This window comes from Geotrypetes seraphini, chromosome 1 (assembly GCF_902459505.1).
Source record: "Geotrypetes seraphini chromosome 1, aGeoSer1.1, whole genome shotgun sequence".
NCBI lineage: Eukaryota > Metazoa > Chordata > Amphibia > Gymnophiona > Dermophiidae > Geotrypetes > Geotrypetes seraphini.
This window is the reverse complement of record NC_047084.1, coordinates 77,838,559-77,858,307: the sequence shown is the minus strand read 5'-3', so window position 1 is coordinate 77,858,307 and position 19,749 is coordinate 77,838,559. Positions and strand designations below refer to the sequence as shown.

The 19,749-nt window shown below is 40.7% G+C and overlaps 1 protein-coding gene across 8 annotated transcripts in view; it reads right to left on the bottom strand.

The window, feature by feature from the left end:
* ATP8B1 (ATPase phospholipid transporting 8B1) overlaps positions 1 to 19,749 on the bottom strand; it is a 281,690-nt gene that overhangs the window by 73,411 nt on the left and 188,530 nt on the right. For all 8 annotated transcript variants that reach the window (XM_033933791.1, XM_033933758.1, XM_033933749.1 and 5 more), the window contains 4 exons: positions 15,474 to 15,556; positions 10,707 to 10,865; positions 10,485 to 10,573; positions 6,409 to 6,605 (listed from right to left, as the gene is read on the bottom strand). In XM_033933791.1, coding sequence (XP_033789682.1) covers positions 6,409 to 6,605; positions 10,485 to 10,573; positions 10,707 to 10,865; positions 15,474 to 15,556 — 528 coding nt within the window. The remainder of the gene's footprint in view (positions 1 to 6,408; positions 6,606 to 10,484; positions 10,574 to 10,706; positions 10,866 to 15,473; positions 15,557 to 19,749) is intronic.

The following is a 19,749-nucleotide window of genomic DNA, read 5'->3' as shown; positions in this document are numbered from 1 at the left end:
GGTATTTTCCTGAGAGGTTCAAGAAGTGTCTCGTCTTTTCAAGAATGCCTTTTTTCAAAAAATTGTACAATGATCAAATTGGTCATATTTTAAAGAAGAGATTTAAAGGTAGACAGTTTAGGCACTCTCAATTAAATTACTGCCCAAAAAGCTCTTGGGGAAGCTTCAACTAAACAGAATACTGTAGCAAAGACGATTTGTAAAGGAATGAGACTTTGCAACCTCTTTTCTGATATTGCTACAATGCTTGTTTTCATGTAATATATTTATTGTTTACATCTAATATATTTTTATAAATATATATTTGTTTACATTTAATATATTTATATATATTTGGTTTTTTTTATTGTTTATTTATATTTATATGTGTATGGATGGTTTTGTGAGCCAAGTATAGGCCCGATCCTTTAGATCAGTGGTATTCAACCCAGTCCTCAGGGACCACCTGGCCAGTCAGGTTTTCAAAATCTCTGTTATCCATATTCATTGTGGATATCCTGAAAACCTGACTAGCCAGGTGGTCCCTGAGGACTGGGTTGAATACCACTGCCTTAGATAACAAGCAGATACTAGACTGGAAATATCATCAGTGAAAGTATAACTGAGCAACTCAGGACAAAGTTACTGGAACAGGACAGATTTTAGAATTCTCTTCCTCCTGATCTTGTATTTGAGGATTTTGCTAAAAAGGACTAAATTTGAATTCTGACTTTACTGATAAAAATATGGATCCAATTCAGCTTTGATTAGCTATTTTCAAAGTAGGTTATTATGTTACATATTTTGTTTATTTTTAATTCTACAGGCTTATGTGATTTTGATTTCTGCCTTATATTTTTATTTATATATTGTAAACATTATTCTGAATTGCTTTTGCAAGGCGTTTTATAATCTATTTATTTCCCTATTTTGTGATTTGAGAGTAGAATGGAAGTGTGCTTAAATAAAAGAGAACAGGAATAAAATCCTCATTAATACCAACTGCAAAAGAACAAGCAAACTTTTGCACTAAGAACATAAGCAATGCCTCTGCTGGGTCAGACCTGAGGTCCATCGTGCCCAGCACTCTGCTCACACGGCGGCCCAACAGGTCCAGGACCTGTGCAGTAATCCTCTATCTATACCCCTCTATCCCCTTTTCCAGCAGCAAATTGTCCAATCCTTTCTTGAACCCCAGTATCGTACTTTGCCCTATTACGCCCTCTGGAAGCACATTCCAGGTGTCCACCACACGTTGGGTAAAGAAGAACTTCCTAGCATTCGTTTTGAATCTATCCCCTTTCAACTTTTCTGAATGCCCTCTTGTTCTTTTATTATTCGAAAGTTTGAAGAATATGTCCCTCTCTATTCTTTCTATGCCCTTCATGATCTTGTAAGTCTCTATCATATCCCCTCTAAGTCTCCTCTTCTCCAGGGAAAAGAGACCCAGTTTCTCCAATCTCTCAGCGTATGGAAGGTTTTCCATCCCCTTTATCAAGACGCGTCGCTCTCCTCTGAACCCTCTCGAGTAACGCCATGTCCTTCTTAAGGTACGGCGACCAATATTGGACGCAGTACTCCAGATGCGGACGCACCATCGCCCAATACAACGGCAGGATAACTTCTTTCGTTCTGGTTGTAATACCCTTCTTGATTATGCCTAGCATTCTGTTTGCCTTCTTAGCGGCCGCTGCGCACTGTGCCGTCTGCTTCATTGTCATGTCCACCATTACCCCAAAGTCCCTTTCTTGGGTACTTTCATTTAATAACATCCCTCCCATCGTATAGTTGTACCTTGGGTTTCTGTTTCCCACATGTAATTCTTCATGTACATTTCTTCAACGTTGAACTTCATCTGCCATCTCGTCGCCCATTCCCCTAGTTTGTTCAAGTCCCTTTGCAATTCTTCGCAGTCCTCTTTAGTCCGAGCTCCACTAAATAGTTTGGTGTCGTCCGCAAATTTTATTATCTCACACTTTGTCCCTGTTTCCAGATCATTTATGAATATATTAAATAGCGGCGGCCTGAGCACCAAGCCCTGTGGGACCCCACTCGTGACCCTCCTCCAGTCTGAGTAGTTTCCTACCCGAGACCTTGTGTTAGTGCCTCAGCAGTAGTAGTAATTTAGCCCTTTAGTCTTCTGCACATTTCTGTGCATCTGTACTGAATAGCTACATAGCTTCATGGCCATGGGATTTAAATATGCCATGTGCACTGGTGTTTACTACTGCTGCCCGATGCGCCAATTCACTTTGGTGAATCAATGTGCATCGATTCGCTGCCTGAGAAAATTGGGCTCACCGAACCGCACTTCACGTGATTCTATAAAAGGTATGCACACCTTATAGAACTGTGTTAAGCGCAAGTGCGTGGTACAACTTTTAGGCTCATCCACTTAGGCCATGGAAAACCAGGTCTAAACACCTGCACCCAATGAATTGGGAGTACTCTATAATAGTGCATACAAGTTTTAGGGATGTCCATGATCCTCTCCTGGCCACAACTCCTTTTTCAGATTTGCGTGCTAGAACTGATGTGCAGCACTTTATAGAATACACCTAACAAGCTGTGTGCATAACCTAACAAGTTGTGTGCATCAATTATAATTGCTAATTATTGGCACCAACTAGGCTTGTTAAACAATTGCATGTGCAAATCAGCTATACATGCTGATTTTCATGCACAACTTAAGGTGCCATGTACACAGTTTGGCGGTAGGTATGCAAATTTGCTGTTACAGAATAGTTTAGCACCTAGATTTTGGGTATCTAACTTTTAGTGCCCTTTATTGAATTGCCCTCTTCTCTCTCCAGGTGCCACCTCTATGCCGTAACAGGTAGAAGTTTCATAATGCCCAGTGGCGTAATAAAGGTAGGAGGCGCCCTACTGCGCCCTCCTCTCCGTGCACCCACTCCTTCCACGCCCTCCCCTCCCATGTACCTCAATCTTTGCCAGTTCAAGAGGCTTCTGCAGGGTGTCTTGGATGTCTCTTCCTGGCCCCGTGACCCGGAAGTGATTCAGAGGGGAACCAGGTTGGTGTGAGCAACAGGCAGAAGTTGCTCGAACTAGCAAAAATAAAACAGAGGCGGGGTAGGGATGGCGCGAGCGGGGCATGGTGGGGCATGACGGAGAGGTGCCTGCGCCCCCACCGACTTGGCACCCGGGGCGGTTCACAACCCCTCCCCCCTTACTACGCCAATTATAAATGCATATACTTTTACCTGACTGATGCAAGCAGAATGCTACTTTAACCAGAGGAAGGGACTTTATTGTTGCCTCACTGGCTATATAAGACTGGTGGATAACAGAATAAAACAGAAATTTTAGAGAGTGGAATAGTATATTGTAATCTCCTTAATCTATATATATCATCATGAATTTATAAAAAAAATTAAATCCAACATATTGGGAGAGAGTCTAGATGCTGTAAAGGGTGGCAAGGAGTTAATGAGCAACACCAGTTCAGTATTCTGCTATAAAACATAACCATGAAAAAAAGGAGAATCAGATAAGACACATTTTTCATTGTCAATTCAATTTTTAGATGCTTTCAGCATTGTATTATCAATCAACCCTAGATCAAAAATAAAGAAACGCATGCACTAGATCTGATCACATCTCACCTTGGCTATAGACATTGTATTTGTTACCTATTTTGGCTCATATTTAGTTCACACAGTTGGTACAGTCATGTTAATGCTCAATATTGTACGGCAACTGATTAAAAAAAAAAAAATAGACATTGGGGTAATTCTAAACAGAAACCAAAAGCTAGTGTATATTACTGTTATTTCAGAACCTAGGCACCTATTCTTTAACAGCAATTAATCAATTGCTATTAGAGAATACTAGCTTAAGTCTGCATTTGTACATGCAACTTTAGGTACAAGTACTTATGTCAGCTCAATGGCTGGGGTAAATGCGTGAGCCTAAATGCACACAGTTATGCAAATAAATGCTAGCATTCTATAAACTGCGTGCACTTGCCCAAGGCACACCCCTGATCCACCTATGCACCTTCCAGATTAAAAAGTACCCTTGTAGTTGTGTGTGATAAATTCTGCATGTGCAATTCAAAGCAGTTACACATGTAATTGCTAATTTCTATGGGAATCTAGGCTTTTTGTGCTCTAATCTCCTCCCACGGCTTCCAGTACCATCTTCTATGCTGACAACTTGCAAATCTACACTCTCTGTGGCCAAAATTTCTATGGGAACCCAGATCAGAAATCAGCAAGTGCATGGAGCTTAACAAATAACCAGTCTTTACATGTCTCAGACTGCCTGTCTGACATTGCTACCTGGATGACTCACCACAATCTAAAATTATACATGACTTAATACTGATCTCCTTATCTATCCTCCTAAACCTGCCTTTCCTCTTCCCCCTCTGTTTCTGTGGGTAACACTTTCATCCTCCCAGTCTCTCACAACCTCAGGGTCATCTTTGACTCATCTCTTTGCGTATCCAACAGACTGCCAAATCCTGAGCAGCGTGTACAGATTCACCCTTTTGTCCTGTTTTGTCTGTCATAATCAGATTACAAGATCTTTCAAGCAGGGACTGGTCTCTTGCGTTTTTAATGTACAGTGCTGCGAGCGCCTGGTATTGCTATAGAAAGAATAAATAGTAGTTGTAGTAGTAGTAGTAATTAATTAGAAGTAAAGCAGGAAGTTAAGGGGCAGGAGCTGGTAGGCCATCGTCAGCCGGGAGAGTTACCATGCTACTCTAGACTGGTTAGGGTTACCAGATTTTTCTGAAGGAAAATCCAGACCTATGGACGCCCAGTTCTGCTCACGTAAAGCCCTGTCCCATCCCCATAAACTGTTCGTGAATCGGGACGGCATACGTGCATGCGCAGATGCAGTGTGCGACATCACCGCCTTGCCTCCACGCGTTCACGGATGCTGTCCCGACATTGGAAACTTTCAAAGCCGTTTGGATCCCCCGGACATGTCCTCAAAAGGAGGGAAATCCAGACGTCTGATAACCCTAAGACTGGTGGTTCAAATATGTCACAGAGTGAGGGAAACTGCTCCTCCTTCCCACAGCATCAGCCATGGGAGGAAAATGCTAGACACCAAGGAGCTCAAGCAAACTGAGAGGCAATTTTTGACTTTTTTGGCCAAAATTTCTCAGCTTCTACAGTAACTACTGTAAGGGTATTTCCCTATATAGCTGCTCTTTAGCTGTGGTCTTTGCACCAATTTAAATACTTTTAAAAATGAAAATATGCAAGGTAAGTACAGTAAAACCTTGGTTTGCGAGCATAATTCGTTCCAGAAGCATGCTTGTAATTCAAAGCACTTGTATATCAAAGCGGATTTCCCCGTAGGAAATAATGGAAACAGATGATTTGTTCTACAACCCAAAAACTTTAATATAAAATAGTATACTCATATTGCAAGACCTCGCTTGCTTAGAACAGTCACTACACTCCTGCAGTATCAGGAGAGAAGAACCATTGGCTCAGTTGAGATGATGTGACGCGTGTATACTGTATGTACTCATATTGCAAGACTTTGCTTGTTTAGAACAGTCACTACACTCTTGCAGCGGCAGAGAGAAGAACCATCGGCTCAGTTATGAAACCTCGGATTGCAAGTAACTTGGTTTGCAAGTGTTTTGCAAGACGAGCAAAACATTTGATTAAATTTTAACTTGATATACAAGCAAGGCCTTGCAATACGAGTACATACAGTATACACACATCACAACTGAGCCAATGGTTCTTCTCTCTCTGACGCTGCGGGAGTGTAGTGACTATTCTAAACGAGCAAAGTCTTGCAATACGAATACATACAGAATACACGTGTCGCATCATCGCAACTGAGCCGATGGGTTTTTTTCTCTGACACTGCGGGAGTGTAGTGACTGTTTTAAATGAGCGAGGTCTTGCAATACAAGCATGTATAGTATTTTGTATTAAAGTTTTTGGGATGTGGAACAAATAGGCTTCCTTCAGGGGCAGGGACTGTTCGACATAATCCGTAAATTAAACATTGGTCAAATTAAAACAAATGGTCAACTTCATCCTCCTATGGATTGCTCAAAATAGCAGTTTATACAGGTAGTATCAATTACTCTGCAAACCACCTTAAGGATCAAGTTGGGCTTACCAAAATTGCCATCCAAGTTAGCAAAAAATTTGACTGAGCTGTCCTTGGAGAAGAACACTTCAAAATTTACTGTTATATCAATATGTATGTGACCATCAGTCCTTCACAATATGTCTGGATTATTCCTGGAGGATGTCTCCTAGTACCTGCCTCTCCTGGCACAGCATATACTGTTTCTATCAGGCCATAGAAACATGATGGCAGATAAAGGCCAAATGGTCCATCCAGTCTGTCCATCCGCAGCAACCATTATACATCAATGTTATCTCCATTTTAGAAAGTAAAAATAAACAGAAGACTTTTCATTACCTGACATAAAGAGAAATGGGCACCATAGTATTTAGAACAATGATATAGCCCCAAAAAGCAAGGAAACCACGATAAGAGGGGCTGTAATCATATCCATCAAAGAGGTACCAAGATACATTCTTTTTGCCTAATTGATCTTCCCAAAATGTTTGCCCAATAGCAAGGCCAGCAGATGATAAAATAAGAAGAACAAAGATCTGAAAGAGAAAGTTTTGCAATTAAATAGTTTGTACAATGGAAGACATTAGTCCACAATACTGTTCTCAGAAAGAAAAGGCAAATAAAATGTTGACTTGTATAGCATGTCTCAATATAACATGGCCCAGGGTTGGTTTTGTTATTTTATAGATTACAGTGTAGACCAGCTAATGGATTCATTTAAACAAGATCAAAAAACCTGGACCCCCATGTCCATGTTATATGGGTTCCACAGTGTAAATGTTTCATAAACTCAATATTTTTTTTATTATATTTAGCTTTTTTAGGTTGACTTTCAGCTTACAGCATTGTTCTTAAACCTGTCCTGGGGGACCCCCAGCCAGTCAGGTTTTCAACATATCCCTAATGAATACGTAAGAGGCAGATTTGCATATAATAGAGGTGACAGGCATGCAGATCTGCCTCATGCATATTCATTAGGGATATCTTGAAAACCCATCTGGCTGAAGGTCCCCAGGACAGGTTTAAGAAACACTGGCTTACAGAATAAGAAGTACAATAAGTACAGCTACTTCATTCCCCATCTCTGGAACCAACTCCCCCCTCAACTCAGACTACAGAACTCTTTAATGACATTCCGGAAAATGGTAAAGACCCTTCTCTTCAACTAAAGGTCACCCTCAGTCTACACCCCTCCCCCTTAAGCCCCACCTCTACTCTTCCTTCTCCTTTCTAATCTTCCCCCTAATTCATATATAGTCCTCTCTCAGCCTGTACTCAAATAACTTGTATTCAAACTAAACTACTTTTATTTAAACTACTGCTCTTAATTTGCTGTATAGTCCCTATATTTAAACTGTTCCACAGTCGTGTGTGTCCAAACATTTAAATCTACTGTATAATCTTGTATGTCCAATTGCACTCCATTGTGAATGTTTACTTGTAGACAGTTCTGAGCTACTGGGAGGACGGGATAAAAATCTAAATAAATAAATAAATACATTTGAGCTTACATTCTAAATATGTGACTGAAGTAATGGCGGATACAGTGATTTGGGATTGTTGGAAGCAGAATACTAGGCTAGATGGACCACTGGTCTTATCCAGTACAGCTATTCTTATTTTCTTAGTGGAGGGTAGTGTAGCGTCAAGATTGTTCCTGCCACAACAAGCGTTTAGCCAGGCCCCCTCCTCTTCAAAGGAGTTGTTCCAAAATGCAAAACTTTAAGTCTTGTATAGCACAATCTTTTTCCTCTCAAGGTAAAGGATGAGGAGCAGACTCCTTATAACATCAAGTTGCTGAGCAATGTTCAATGATACAAGCCTTCACTTTTCGCAAGGTTTTTCCAATGTATAGAAGAGGTGTTTCCCCACTGCCCACCAACCTAGCCAGCAGATTAACCATTCCCCTTAATTGTATCCATGGCAACCTGTTTGTCTGTTTAGGTTGTAAGCTCCTAGGAGCAGGGACCGTCTTCTTCATGACTTTGCACAGCGCTGCATACGTCTGGTAGCGCTATAGAAATAATAGTGGTAGTAGGTGTTATATCATTCAATGCCCTCGCCAACAACTTCAGATTCATAATCCATAGAATTATTTAATTTATACGTAATTTTATATATGTATCTATATATATCTATATATACATATATAGATATAGATAGATAGATATACATATATATAAATTGTTCTACTTAAGATGTTGAAATTCACACACTTGAAAAGCATGTGAACACATGACATTTGCATTCCATTAGGTGGCTTACGTATAAATTAAATATATATATACACGCCTGATTCCCCTGGAGTTGAATTCAGAGATTAAATTGCGAGCCTTTTTGTAAATATTTGCGTGGGTTTTTGACATTTTTGATTTGTTCGGCTCACGTGCACTAGTGTTTTGGATGTGCTAGCACCGATTTGCTGGTGCAGTGTTAGGAGTGAACAGAGCGCATGAGTTGTTCTGCTTGGATCTATGTGGAATATATGTGCCAACGTGATCTAGCATGCTTTAGTGTGTTATTAAAAAAAAAGTTAAATGTGCATGCATTCACATTATTTGGACTTCTGCCATTTTGTCTCATGAGTGTTGCTGCCTTTTGACATCATAAGTTTTCATGAGCTCTTTCTAGTTTGTAATATATATGCAATTGTTGAAGTGGTTTTTTTTTTTTTTTTTTTTATGGTTGTTCATTCTTGTTTGGTTTTAGTATGATGCTCCCTGAAGAAGCTTGTGGAGGGCGAAACCGACTGAAACAGAATAGTTAATAGCAGTTTGAAGTACTAAAATATTGTGGAGTATCCACTTTTAACTTGTTTGGAACTTATCCTTTTCTCTTTCTGTTTGGAATATCTTGAGGACTGCTACATACTGGAGAGCCTATATAATTATGTTACACGCCTATTTGTTTACTCCTACTTCATGCTCTTGATGTAACTTCGCAGCATTCCTGCAGCCTCTCTTGTTGTAAACCGTCTTGAACTGATATAAATAAAGCTATTATTATTAATCTCCCTCAGAGAACTCTGGTTAGACTAGCAAAGTAAGAGTTTTTTATACTTTTCTAAAGAAATGTTTTCTATGTGTCTTGTAAAGGATATACGAATACAAAAGACCTACTCCCGTATCTCTGAATTTGCACACAGAACCCCGGACTAACACTTTTATAAAGAATTAGAACTGTTCACACGGAGGTGGTTTATCAGTCTGTAGGAACCTCTTATCAATGATTAATGATTAGGAGGATCCCGCAATGACACAAAGGTCTTAACACACAGAATGTGGCGGGATGTGCCCCTGAAGAAGGATATGAAATGGGGTATTCTGTAGGGCAATCAACCAAGGCACCTCCCTTGAAAGAAACTATTGAACATTTGCGGACACTACAAGTAAGTTCCCTTTCAAAGTGATTGGTTATTTATATCATGGAATCTTTCTCTCATTAGGATATGCAGGTTTAGTGATTTGTGTATTACTGCACTAATAATAACAAAAGAACCTCCACTTTGACCACCTATCAACTCTACTACAAACCACCTCACCCTCAACAACCCGCTAAATGTCTATAAGATCTACAACCTACCTCTCTAGCTAATCATTGTAACTCTGTTTTTAAATTAACCTTTTGTAATCCGCCTTGAACCGCAAGGTAATGGCGGAATAGAAATCCCTAATGTAATGTAATGTAATGTATTGCATTTTTGATATCTCATCTTTACATTTGCATTCAACACTTTTTGATTTCAAAAAATTTTTACTTTAAAAAACACGGGTTGGCAACAAGTGATGTTTGTGGGTAGACCCTGCAGTGCACTGTAGGGTGCACATGAATTGTGCAACACCCTGGTGAACCTCCTAATCATTGATAGGAGGTTCTCACATACTGATAAGCCACCTCCGTGTGAACAATTCAAATTCTTTATAAAAGTGTTAGTCCAGGGTTCTGTGTGCAAATTCAGAGATACGGGAGTAGGTCTTTTGTATTCGTATATTTTGTTTTGGCCCCTCCAAAATCTTTTTGGGCTTTTTATACTCTTGGAAAGATATACAATACAAGATATACAAGAATATCATCTTTTGGATTTTGTTTTAAATTAATTTGGGTTGGTGGTTTTCATTTTGAGTACTAGATTTGTTCTATATCAAGTATACAACAATCTTGCAATGTGCCTCTAACAATTAAAAATTGACAAAACAAAAAAATTAGGAGCTGAATTACAGGGCTGATGCCAAACTGCAAGATGCACTGTTCTGCTAGCAATTTTTTTTTTTATTCTTTATACCGACTTGTTATAATTTGTATTTTTATCTTTAACATTAGTTTCTTGATCTGATACATCTATAGCTAAAGCACTTTCAAGAAACCTCTTATTTACAAAAAATAGCTCAGCATGAAGCAGATTATATAATCTTTACCGTATAAACCATATAATTCATCAAAGAGTCAATTTTTGTCCTTTTCAATCTGGTTTTCCCACCATTTCTCATTATTTTAGTGTCTGCTCCTAGAAAGAGGAGATAAAAAAAAAGAAAATGGAAATCCAGTAGTTCCAGTTTAAAATAAGTACTTTTTGTAAAACTTAATTCTATGCCTTTTTAATTTCATATGCATAAAGTATAGAATATATTTTCACTTACCTGCAAATATCACCAGCCCATGACAGTAGTCTGTGTTACGGATTTTACAACCCCGCAGCAAAATTTTATCTGAATCTAGAGGATAACTTGCACCCCTCCAGAACATTGTGCCCAGAAACCTGTCCAGCCGATTATTGGGTTCTTCGCACTCAATCAACCCTAAAAGCAATTTAATACAAAAAAGGTTAATGCCTGCATTTTAGAAAGTTTTATTGCTGTAATTTTGAGTGCTTACAGAAGTTCATGGCGCGAAAGCTCATTTTCATTCAGTAACATCCTGGCTGAATTTATGACTCAGCCTGAAAGTTACCTGTCATAATTGGCTACTGTATAAGAATCAAGTTTGTGATTTGTTATACCTGGCCAGGGGCATAGCCATAGGGTGGGTCTGGACTGGCCTGGCCAACCCAGTTTGGGCTCAGGCCTGTCAATCCAACAGCGGTTCCAACACACTTCCAACCCAACTTGACCCAAAAGTCTTCCCTCTGACGTGATTGAGTTTTGCATCTGAGGGAAGGCTTATGGGTTAGCTTCCAGCAGCTGGTAGGAACTGCTGCTGGCAACATGATGATGCTGCATGGTCTGGGGGTGGGTGGGAAGGATGTGGTTTACTTGCTTTGATGTAGCACAAGTGAATTCAACATGAAATCCAGATGGGAGATGGTTTGTTTATAAACTGGTTGACCCAGGTTGGCTGGGTTGTAGGTGTTGAAAAGCTGATTGGTATGACTTAGGGGATGCAGTTTCTCCGAGGTTATAAAGAGTGCTCTCTTGCAGTCCAAAGTATGAAGGCATTGATCCACCGGTAAGGCATGCAGAGGAGGGTACAATTATGGAGAACTATGTTTTGGATAAGGTAGAAATCTGAAACCACCCTAGGAAGGAATTTCATGTGCATGCACAGCTTAGCATGGCTATGGAAAAATTGTTTATCCGAATAGTAGGTTACTAGTGTCTAGAGCTCATTGACTTATTTCGCCAATGTTATGGCTGTGAGAAAGTCATCTTTTATGCGAGATACGCGAGAGTGATTCTAAAGGATTGTGAAATGGTCCAAGAAAATGTTAAGACCCCATGGCGGTAGCAGATCACAAAGCTTGAGAATGGTAAGGCCTCAGGAAGTATGCTACTAGGGGTTGTTGAAAAATTGGATGCCTTTCACTGGGATGTGATAGGTGGAAATCACAGAAAAATTAAGTCGCACTGAATGTGTCTTGAGGCCTGAATTTGATAAGTAGAGAATGTAAGTTAGTATGTGTGAAATTGGACACTTGATGGGGCCCAGACACTGGGCAGATACCGAATGAGAGAAACAAGTTCACTTAAATTAATTAGTAGAGGGCTGTCTGGTGGCAAGGAGAATGTTTTTTGCTGTTACATGAGGAGGGAAGGGTAGATTTTGAAGAAATCGGAAGAACCTCGAGAGATAACAGAAGTGGGTACCAGATTTGTCTGGGCCATCAAGGAGCAATCAGGGTAAGATGTGTAGAATTCTTGAAAAGGCAAAATGTTGCTGTTTAGATAGATGTGCTGCTACTACTGCTAGGCATTTTGAGGAGACTCATGGCCAAAAGGGAATACTTTGTACTCTTAGTGATAGCTGAATAATTTGAAGCGGAAGACATTTTGCCAGAGGGCAGATTAAATGGGGTTATAAGTATAGGCATTTTTGAGATGGAGCAGCTAGCCAGTCATGGGATCTCAGTGTGAGTCTTCTGAATGTCTAAGGTAGGAGTCGAGTGAACGGATATCTATAATGGGACGAAGGCCCTCAATCTTCTTTGGGAAAGTGAAGAAATTTTGAGTTGAAACTCATGTTATGACATTCAGGTGCTTTCTCCACTTAATTGTTCTGCATGAGAAGTGTCAGATTCACATCTATAAGCGGAATATGAGGATGAGAACGTGATGTCTGGATTTATGAAAAGCAATTCGAGTCGATAGTCCTGTGAGACAATGTTCAGGATCCATTACTCCAACATGACGGTCTGCCATGTGGGAAGGAAGTGATCGAGCTAGCCTCCCACTTGGTAATATCTACAAAAATCTAGGACTGGATTTGAAAATAGGCAGCTGGGTGCTGGAGACCCACCTTCAATCTCTTGGGCATTACTTCTAAGAGTAAGAAGAGGGTTGAAAACGTTGAAGGGTGGGTCTATGGTAAGGGATAAACTGTCATGAATGTAATAGTGCTGGTGATAGGATCTTCCGTAATTGGTGGAAGAAAGAAGTCTGATATTGTTGAGACTGATCTAGCCATAGAATTGTTTTTGAATTGTGATACTGTATCCTTTACTTTGTCAACAAATAGACTATGGAGTAGGGCTTTTGATACGATATCAAGAAGAGCAGAGGTTGTCCTTACAACCTTTCACAAGGCACGGCTTAAAGCTTCTGACCTCTGAGATGACCGCCATGACTGCTTGGCCAATGCTCCCTGTCTGCACCAACAGTCATACCAGGTTACATTACATTACATTAGGGACTTCTATTCTGCCTATACCTTGCAGTTCAAGGCGGTTCACGTTTCATTTCTTGTTCATACTTGAGCTGAAGGTGGTTTTGCCTTCATAAGTATATTGGAAATTATATGGTTAGTCCAAAAAAGGAAAGACATCACCATTTCCTCTCTTCTGTTTTATTTACTACAATAGCTTTAATAAACTGAATTTGGATTGCACTCATTTAGTATCAACCTCTTCCTAATTTGCCCTTTATTCAGAAATGCACTTGAGAGGGCTCTGGACCCTCTGCTAAATTTTCTGAATTAAACCAAGTGTTGCATTCAGAGCAGTTCAATTTCTGAAACATAGAAAAATGAAGGCATATAAAGACCATATGGCCCTATCTAATCTGAACTATCATCCTCTCCTCCTCACATGACTCACAGAACTTGTCATCCAAGATACAGCACTATTCTGGTTCACATCCTTCGTAAACAAGAGATCCCAACGCGTACTATTTGATGCTACCCTATCAAAGCCAAAGTCAATCAAATCCAGCGTGCCACAAGGGGCACTACTATCCTCTTTTGTTTAATGTCTACATTACACCGATCTTGGATATAGCTCAAACACCAAATCTAGATTCACTGTTTGGTTGATGACATCCAAGTATATCTTCCACTAGGAGAGAACCATGACTCCCAGATTACAAAACTTCCTGTCTCTCAGAAATCAAAATCTGGATGTTGTGGCCACCAGCATAACCCTGAACAGGGCTTAGTTGCAATTCTGATGGCTACACTAAACAGCACCTAAGCGTGTGACCCGGCCTGGAGTCACCCTGCAGGATCGGATTTTCAAAAGAAAAAAACAAAAAAAAAAAACACCACAAATAAAGTTCCAACACAGGGACAGTTTATATAAATAGATCTCTTTACTTAATCCTTCCAATCAGGTAAGTAATACTTCCATCGATTCAGAATTCCAGACAGAAGTCCAGTAAAGAAAAGGAAAAAACACAACACTGTCAAAATGGCAGAGTAATTGAAGCAGGGCTAATTAACTGCAACTTTCCTATTCTCACTGCTTCTTAAGTCTCTCGTATTGTTGAGACCTGGGCGCAGTAGAGAGCTCACTCTGACTGCTACCCAGCAGTCCTTTCTTTACTCAAAAACAGATACAGTTCAGCTTTCAAGTTTTACTTAGATTCCAGTCCATAACAGAAAATAAGAAAGCCTCTGGCAATTAATAATTAGGGTTGCCAGGAAGAGGAGAGAGTAGTAGGTTTTGCAAAAATACAGCCTTTCAAACAGACTTTCACATTCCCTCCCAGGTGGAAGCAAAACCTCTCCCTCAAATACTCTCTCTAAACTTTCACAGCAAAAATCAGCATTCAAAAACAAAAGAACAGCACACAAACAGTTTCCAAAACTCACTCACTGTTTGTGGCTCAGAGTCCAGTTCACCTGCATTGGTTCAGGTAGGTTAACATCTCTTCCAGCACAAGACTCTTGAAAGTCCATCAGTTCCTCAGATTGAGTCAAACCCTCTGGTTGTGCAACCTCATCCAGCTCCATAGGTTGGGGCTCCCTGTCCCTGCTTGGCTCGTCAGGGTCCCTAGGGAGGCAAAGCCTAAGCTTCCTCCCTAACCGGCTTTCTTCCCTGTTGTCGTGGGCAGGCTTATATACTCTGGGGAAACGCCCTGCTGTATCAGCCCTGGCAGTATTCCAAGGGCCTCTTGGGCTCCCCCGGTGGTCTATGAAGTTATTTAATTCAGATCCAACCTGTTCTTTACCAATTCCTACCCGGGATTTCTGTTTCACCTCTTTTCCCTTTATCTTGACTGGGACCTGCACTGGAAAAATTCCTGGCTGGTCACAATGTCCACTAACAAACAAATGAAACACTTTAAAAACTGAACTCCTTTGGATCCACAAAGAACACTGAACGTATAACCGTCCTTCTCTTCTCTGGGAACCTACCATAACCGCCAAAGACAAAGTACACAACCTAGGGTTACTTCTCAATTCTAACTTGGGATATTGGATAGTGGGAGCGAAGGTTCTTTAGAAGTCTAATTGCTGCATTTTGTACATTTGAAGACGCTGAAGATTTTTTTTTTTTTTTTTTTACTGTCAATCCGTTGAATGATGTGTTGCAGTAGTTCATGCGGGAAAGGATGATGGCATAAAGTCAGGTTCAGAGAATTAGCTCTTTTCCTATGATAAGAGCGGTTCAGATGCAAAGGGGAAACCTTCCACACAAACACACATACCCCTGATTGCTTATTCTAAAAGCAAAACACTATTGTTATTGAACTAACCATCAAATTCAGCCATTGCTTGCTCTTGTTGCAACAGCTGGTCCGTTATTTCAAGTGACATCTTAAACTTCAAGTTAGTCTCTCTGAAAGATTAAAAAAAAAAAAAAAAATCAATCTTAGTGTTTATAAGAGGACAGCTCAAAATACAACTCAAGAATGAAAAAGCTATCAAAGTGTGGAAATTAAGGAGCCTATTACCTAAAATGCAGTAAGGGTTTGCAGTTACTCCAGGTTAATAGACAAAATATCTGCTGTTTGGGGCACTCACAACAACCTGACATTAAGTTAACAGAGATTTATTTTAAAATTGTGCATTAAGTGAATGGCAGATAACATGATCAGTTCGCTACTGCTATTCAGGTGGCATGAACTGTGCTGTTATATCATTAACTGTTAATGCATCTCTGCATTAAATCTTAAGGTACATTCATTGCCCCACATCTTTCTGTATTACGGTCTTAATTGCCTAATTTTAGGAGCATCCCTATTAGCAGCACATTTAGAGAGACTTACATGTATAAATGTCATTTCACAACAGAATCCATATGTAGAGACTTGCTATGTTTTAAAATCAAGAGGATGTGGGTAAGGTAGAGAGAGAAGGAGTGTTCTGGGCAGACCTACAATACAGATATCAATTACTGCTAGAGATCTCAGCAGCCAAATTTGAACCCAATATCATCAAAAGTGCAACACAGCAGGCATCCCTTGGGCTAAGCTAGATTCAATCGACCCCCCCAGTAAGTTGAGTATATGTGTGTTTAACTTACGTTTTCCCCACATTCAGCTTTCTTTGAAAAGGGCTGCTCCCTCTTTGTTGAAAAACTTACATGTGCTATCCTGCACCTTTTTAGGAGAGGCTCTATGTTTGACAGAGCCTCTTCTAAAATACTAAGGGAATTCTCCACATCTTGACCTGGACATGTGCCTTCACAAATGCAAATGACCGTATTTTCACGCATATAACGCGCGCGTTATACACGATTTTACAAACCGTGCATAACCTTGCGCGTTATACGCGTGGGTGCGCTATATAAAATTTTTTTTACATAGTTCCCACCCCGCCCAATTCATCATCCGGAAGGACCGTTCGCACCCCCACCGCTCGCACTCCCACCCCGATGGACTGCTCGCACTCCCACCCGAAGAACCACTCGCACCCCCACAGCCTCCCCCCCTCCCCCATGGAGAAGCTGTCTACCTTGTTTCCGGATGCCAGTGAGCCCAGCTGCTTCCTCTGCCGGCGGTCCCGCCCCTTCTCTGAGCCCTGCTGCACTGCTTCCTCTTCCGGCGGTCCCGCCCTTTCTCTGATGTCAGAGAAAGGGCGGGACCGCCAGAAGAGGAAGCAGCGTAGCGCAGGGCTCAGAGAAGGGGCGGGACCGCCGGCAGAGGAAGCAGCTGGGCTCACTGGCATCCGGAAACAAGGTAGGCTACTAGTATTACTTGGCTACCAATAGGCTACTAGTGTTACTTGGTACTAATCGACTCTAATTAGCTGTTATATACAACTCTCTTTGGTTGGTATTCTACAGAGTGTGTGCACCAGCAAAAGGGGGAGGTGTATACCTGGGAGGAGAATGGGCAGGTCTGACCCAGCAGGGGCAATTCTTATGTTCTTAGGGGTTAGAGCAGCTGCCTCATTACCCCGAGGTTGTGAGTTTGATTCCCACTGCAGCTCCTTGCGACTCCAGGCAAGTTAGTCGCTTAAAAACTTCTTTGCCCCAAAATAAGTGCCTATCTAAAATATTTAAACCATTTTGATTATAACCACACAGAAAAAAATGGTATATCAAGTCCCATCCCCTTTACAAAAAAAGTTGCTCTACTAGGGGTTAGAGCAAGGGTCTTTCTAGCCAAGTATCCTTTTTCCAATAGTGGCTACTCCCAGTCCCAAATACTGTGCCGAGTTCCAAAAAAATGTGACAAAATACCAATGCCACTTAACCCTAAGGATAAGCAATGCATTTCCCAAAGTCTATCTCGTTTGTAGGATCATCCAGAAATTTATCTAAATGCTTTTTTAAATCTAAATATATTAACTGTTTTTACCACTTGTCCTGCAACTAGTTTGAGTTTAAACTAGATCCAGTGATTACCGTATATGCAATCCAGATATTTTCTCTATTTGCTTTAAATGTACTGCTGTTTAACATCTTAACACGTAACCTAGTCTTTGTACTTTTAGAATGCTCTACCTCATTTAGGATTTTGTAGAGCTCTTATATCTCCTGTCATCTCTTCTCCAAGCTGAAGAGCTGTTGGGCCGTTCATTTACCGACATAAGTAACACCATGGACAAGTGAGGTGGAAGAGGGGAACAGTGGACTGAATCGATGAAAGCTGATGGGAGGCAATTTGAGCCCGTTTACTGTTTATATCAACAAAATAACGAGCAACTGAAACATGCCCCTCTCCAGGACTGATATTAAGCACTGGTCAAACATGCGCTAGTAACTGCTATGTTATAATTGTGATTAGTGTGTGGGATGGTTGATTGTGATGAATGCATGGTAGTTGTGAGGTTCACAAGATGAAAATTATTTATGGTATATTGATTATATGAATATTATAAGTATAAAAAAGAATCATGAATTGTGTTAGATATTGGTTGTATCATATGTTGCACTTATTGAAAGTTTTTAAAATGAATAAAGAATTAAAAAAAAGATATTGATTCGAGTTGATATATTTCCAATAAATAGCTTATGCTGTGTGTAGTAAGTAAATCTGGTAACTATTTAATTAGGCTCTAAGTCCCGTAGTTTAATGCAGTGTTCTTCAACCACCGGTCCATGGACCGGTGCCAGTCCACAGAAATTTCCTGCCGGTCCACAGGGCCAGCACGTGCATCAGGCCCAACACAATGTTCTTTAACCGCCGATCCACAGTGCGCTCAGTGTGGCGCACAGTGCGGCTCCCTCTTCCTCACTGATTCAGTGCACAAAGCCACGGGCAGCGGCTCCTATGTGCTTCTTGCGCCTGACCCAGAAGCCTTCTCTCTGACATTGCAACGTCAGAGGGAAGGCTTCCAGATGAGGTGCATCAGTGAGGAAGAGGGAGCCGGCCTGAAGATAACACCGGGGGCGGCATAAAATGGCCAGGCAGGAGCAGGCCAGAAGGTAAGGCATAGCAAAGAGGGAGGGAGACAACAAAGGTAGGGGGGGAATGATTTTATTTTTGAATTTAGTGATTGAACTATGTCAATTTTGAGAATTTACATCTGTTGTCAGTGTACTTTGTGTAGTTTAATTTTGTAGTTAATCATTATGTGTTGTTGATAAGATTATATTGTGTGTATCTATGAAAAATGAATGGAAAAAATAGTGTTACAATTAGTACTATTATGGGGGCGGGGTCTGGGGTGGAGATTGGGTAAAGATGGACAGGGTCTGGCCCACGACTTAGCCCAGTGTTCTTCAACCGCCGGTCCGCGGACCGATGCCAGTCCACAAAATAATTCTTTTATTTCTACCGGTCCATAGGTGTAAAAAGGTTGAAGAACACTGGTTTAATGCATATTCATGAGGGATATTTTGAAAACCCGACTGGCTGGGTGTCCCTCAAGACAGGTTTAAGAATCACTGGATTAATCTTTAAGGTGCTGCCAGCTCCAGTCACCTCAGCATCCACTATTGGTCATTTATTAGTATTGTTTCTTTCCTCTCAAATTATATTTGATTTCTTATGTGCATGGATCTTTCTGAAACTCTTAATAGAAAAGGAATGCATATACTTGGTGAGGTGGGAGGGTAAAGCCGGGAAAAAATAAACAAAAAAGGGGAAGTGATTCATGTTCTTTTGGTGTGTATGTATGTGCATTTCATAAAGCTTTTTTTTTTTTCTTTACACTTCAAATAGACACAAAATAGTGCCAGGTTAACCTTGCCAAAGTCTTAGATTTCAAATTGTAGGATTCACATTATGAGAACCAAAGCAGAACAGAGCCTTTATTAGAGGGCAAGAATAAAGGAGTGCCATTCCATTCTAAAATAAAATGGAGCGGAGGGTGTGGGGGGGGGGAGGAACCCAGCACAACATAATGGGAGTTCTTCTCAAGATTAACAATTTTATTGGGGGGGGAGGCATGCTTGTTGGACAAAATCATCCAATGCGTCATCATATGTGAAATTCAGGCTATTTGGGTTGCTGGGAAAAAAAAAAAAAAAAGGTAGGAATGCTGGTCTACCAATTCTCATTGTTACACTAATAGCCAAGCTTGTTCCACCGTGGGAATGCTGAAGGCTGATATGGTTGAAGGTGAGCGCAAGGTGGCATC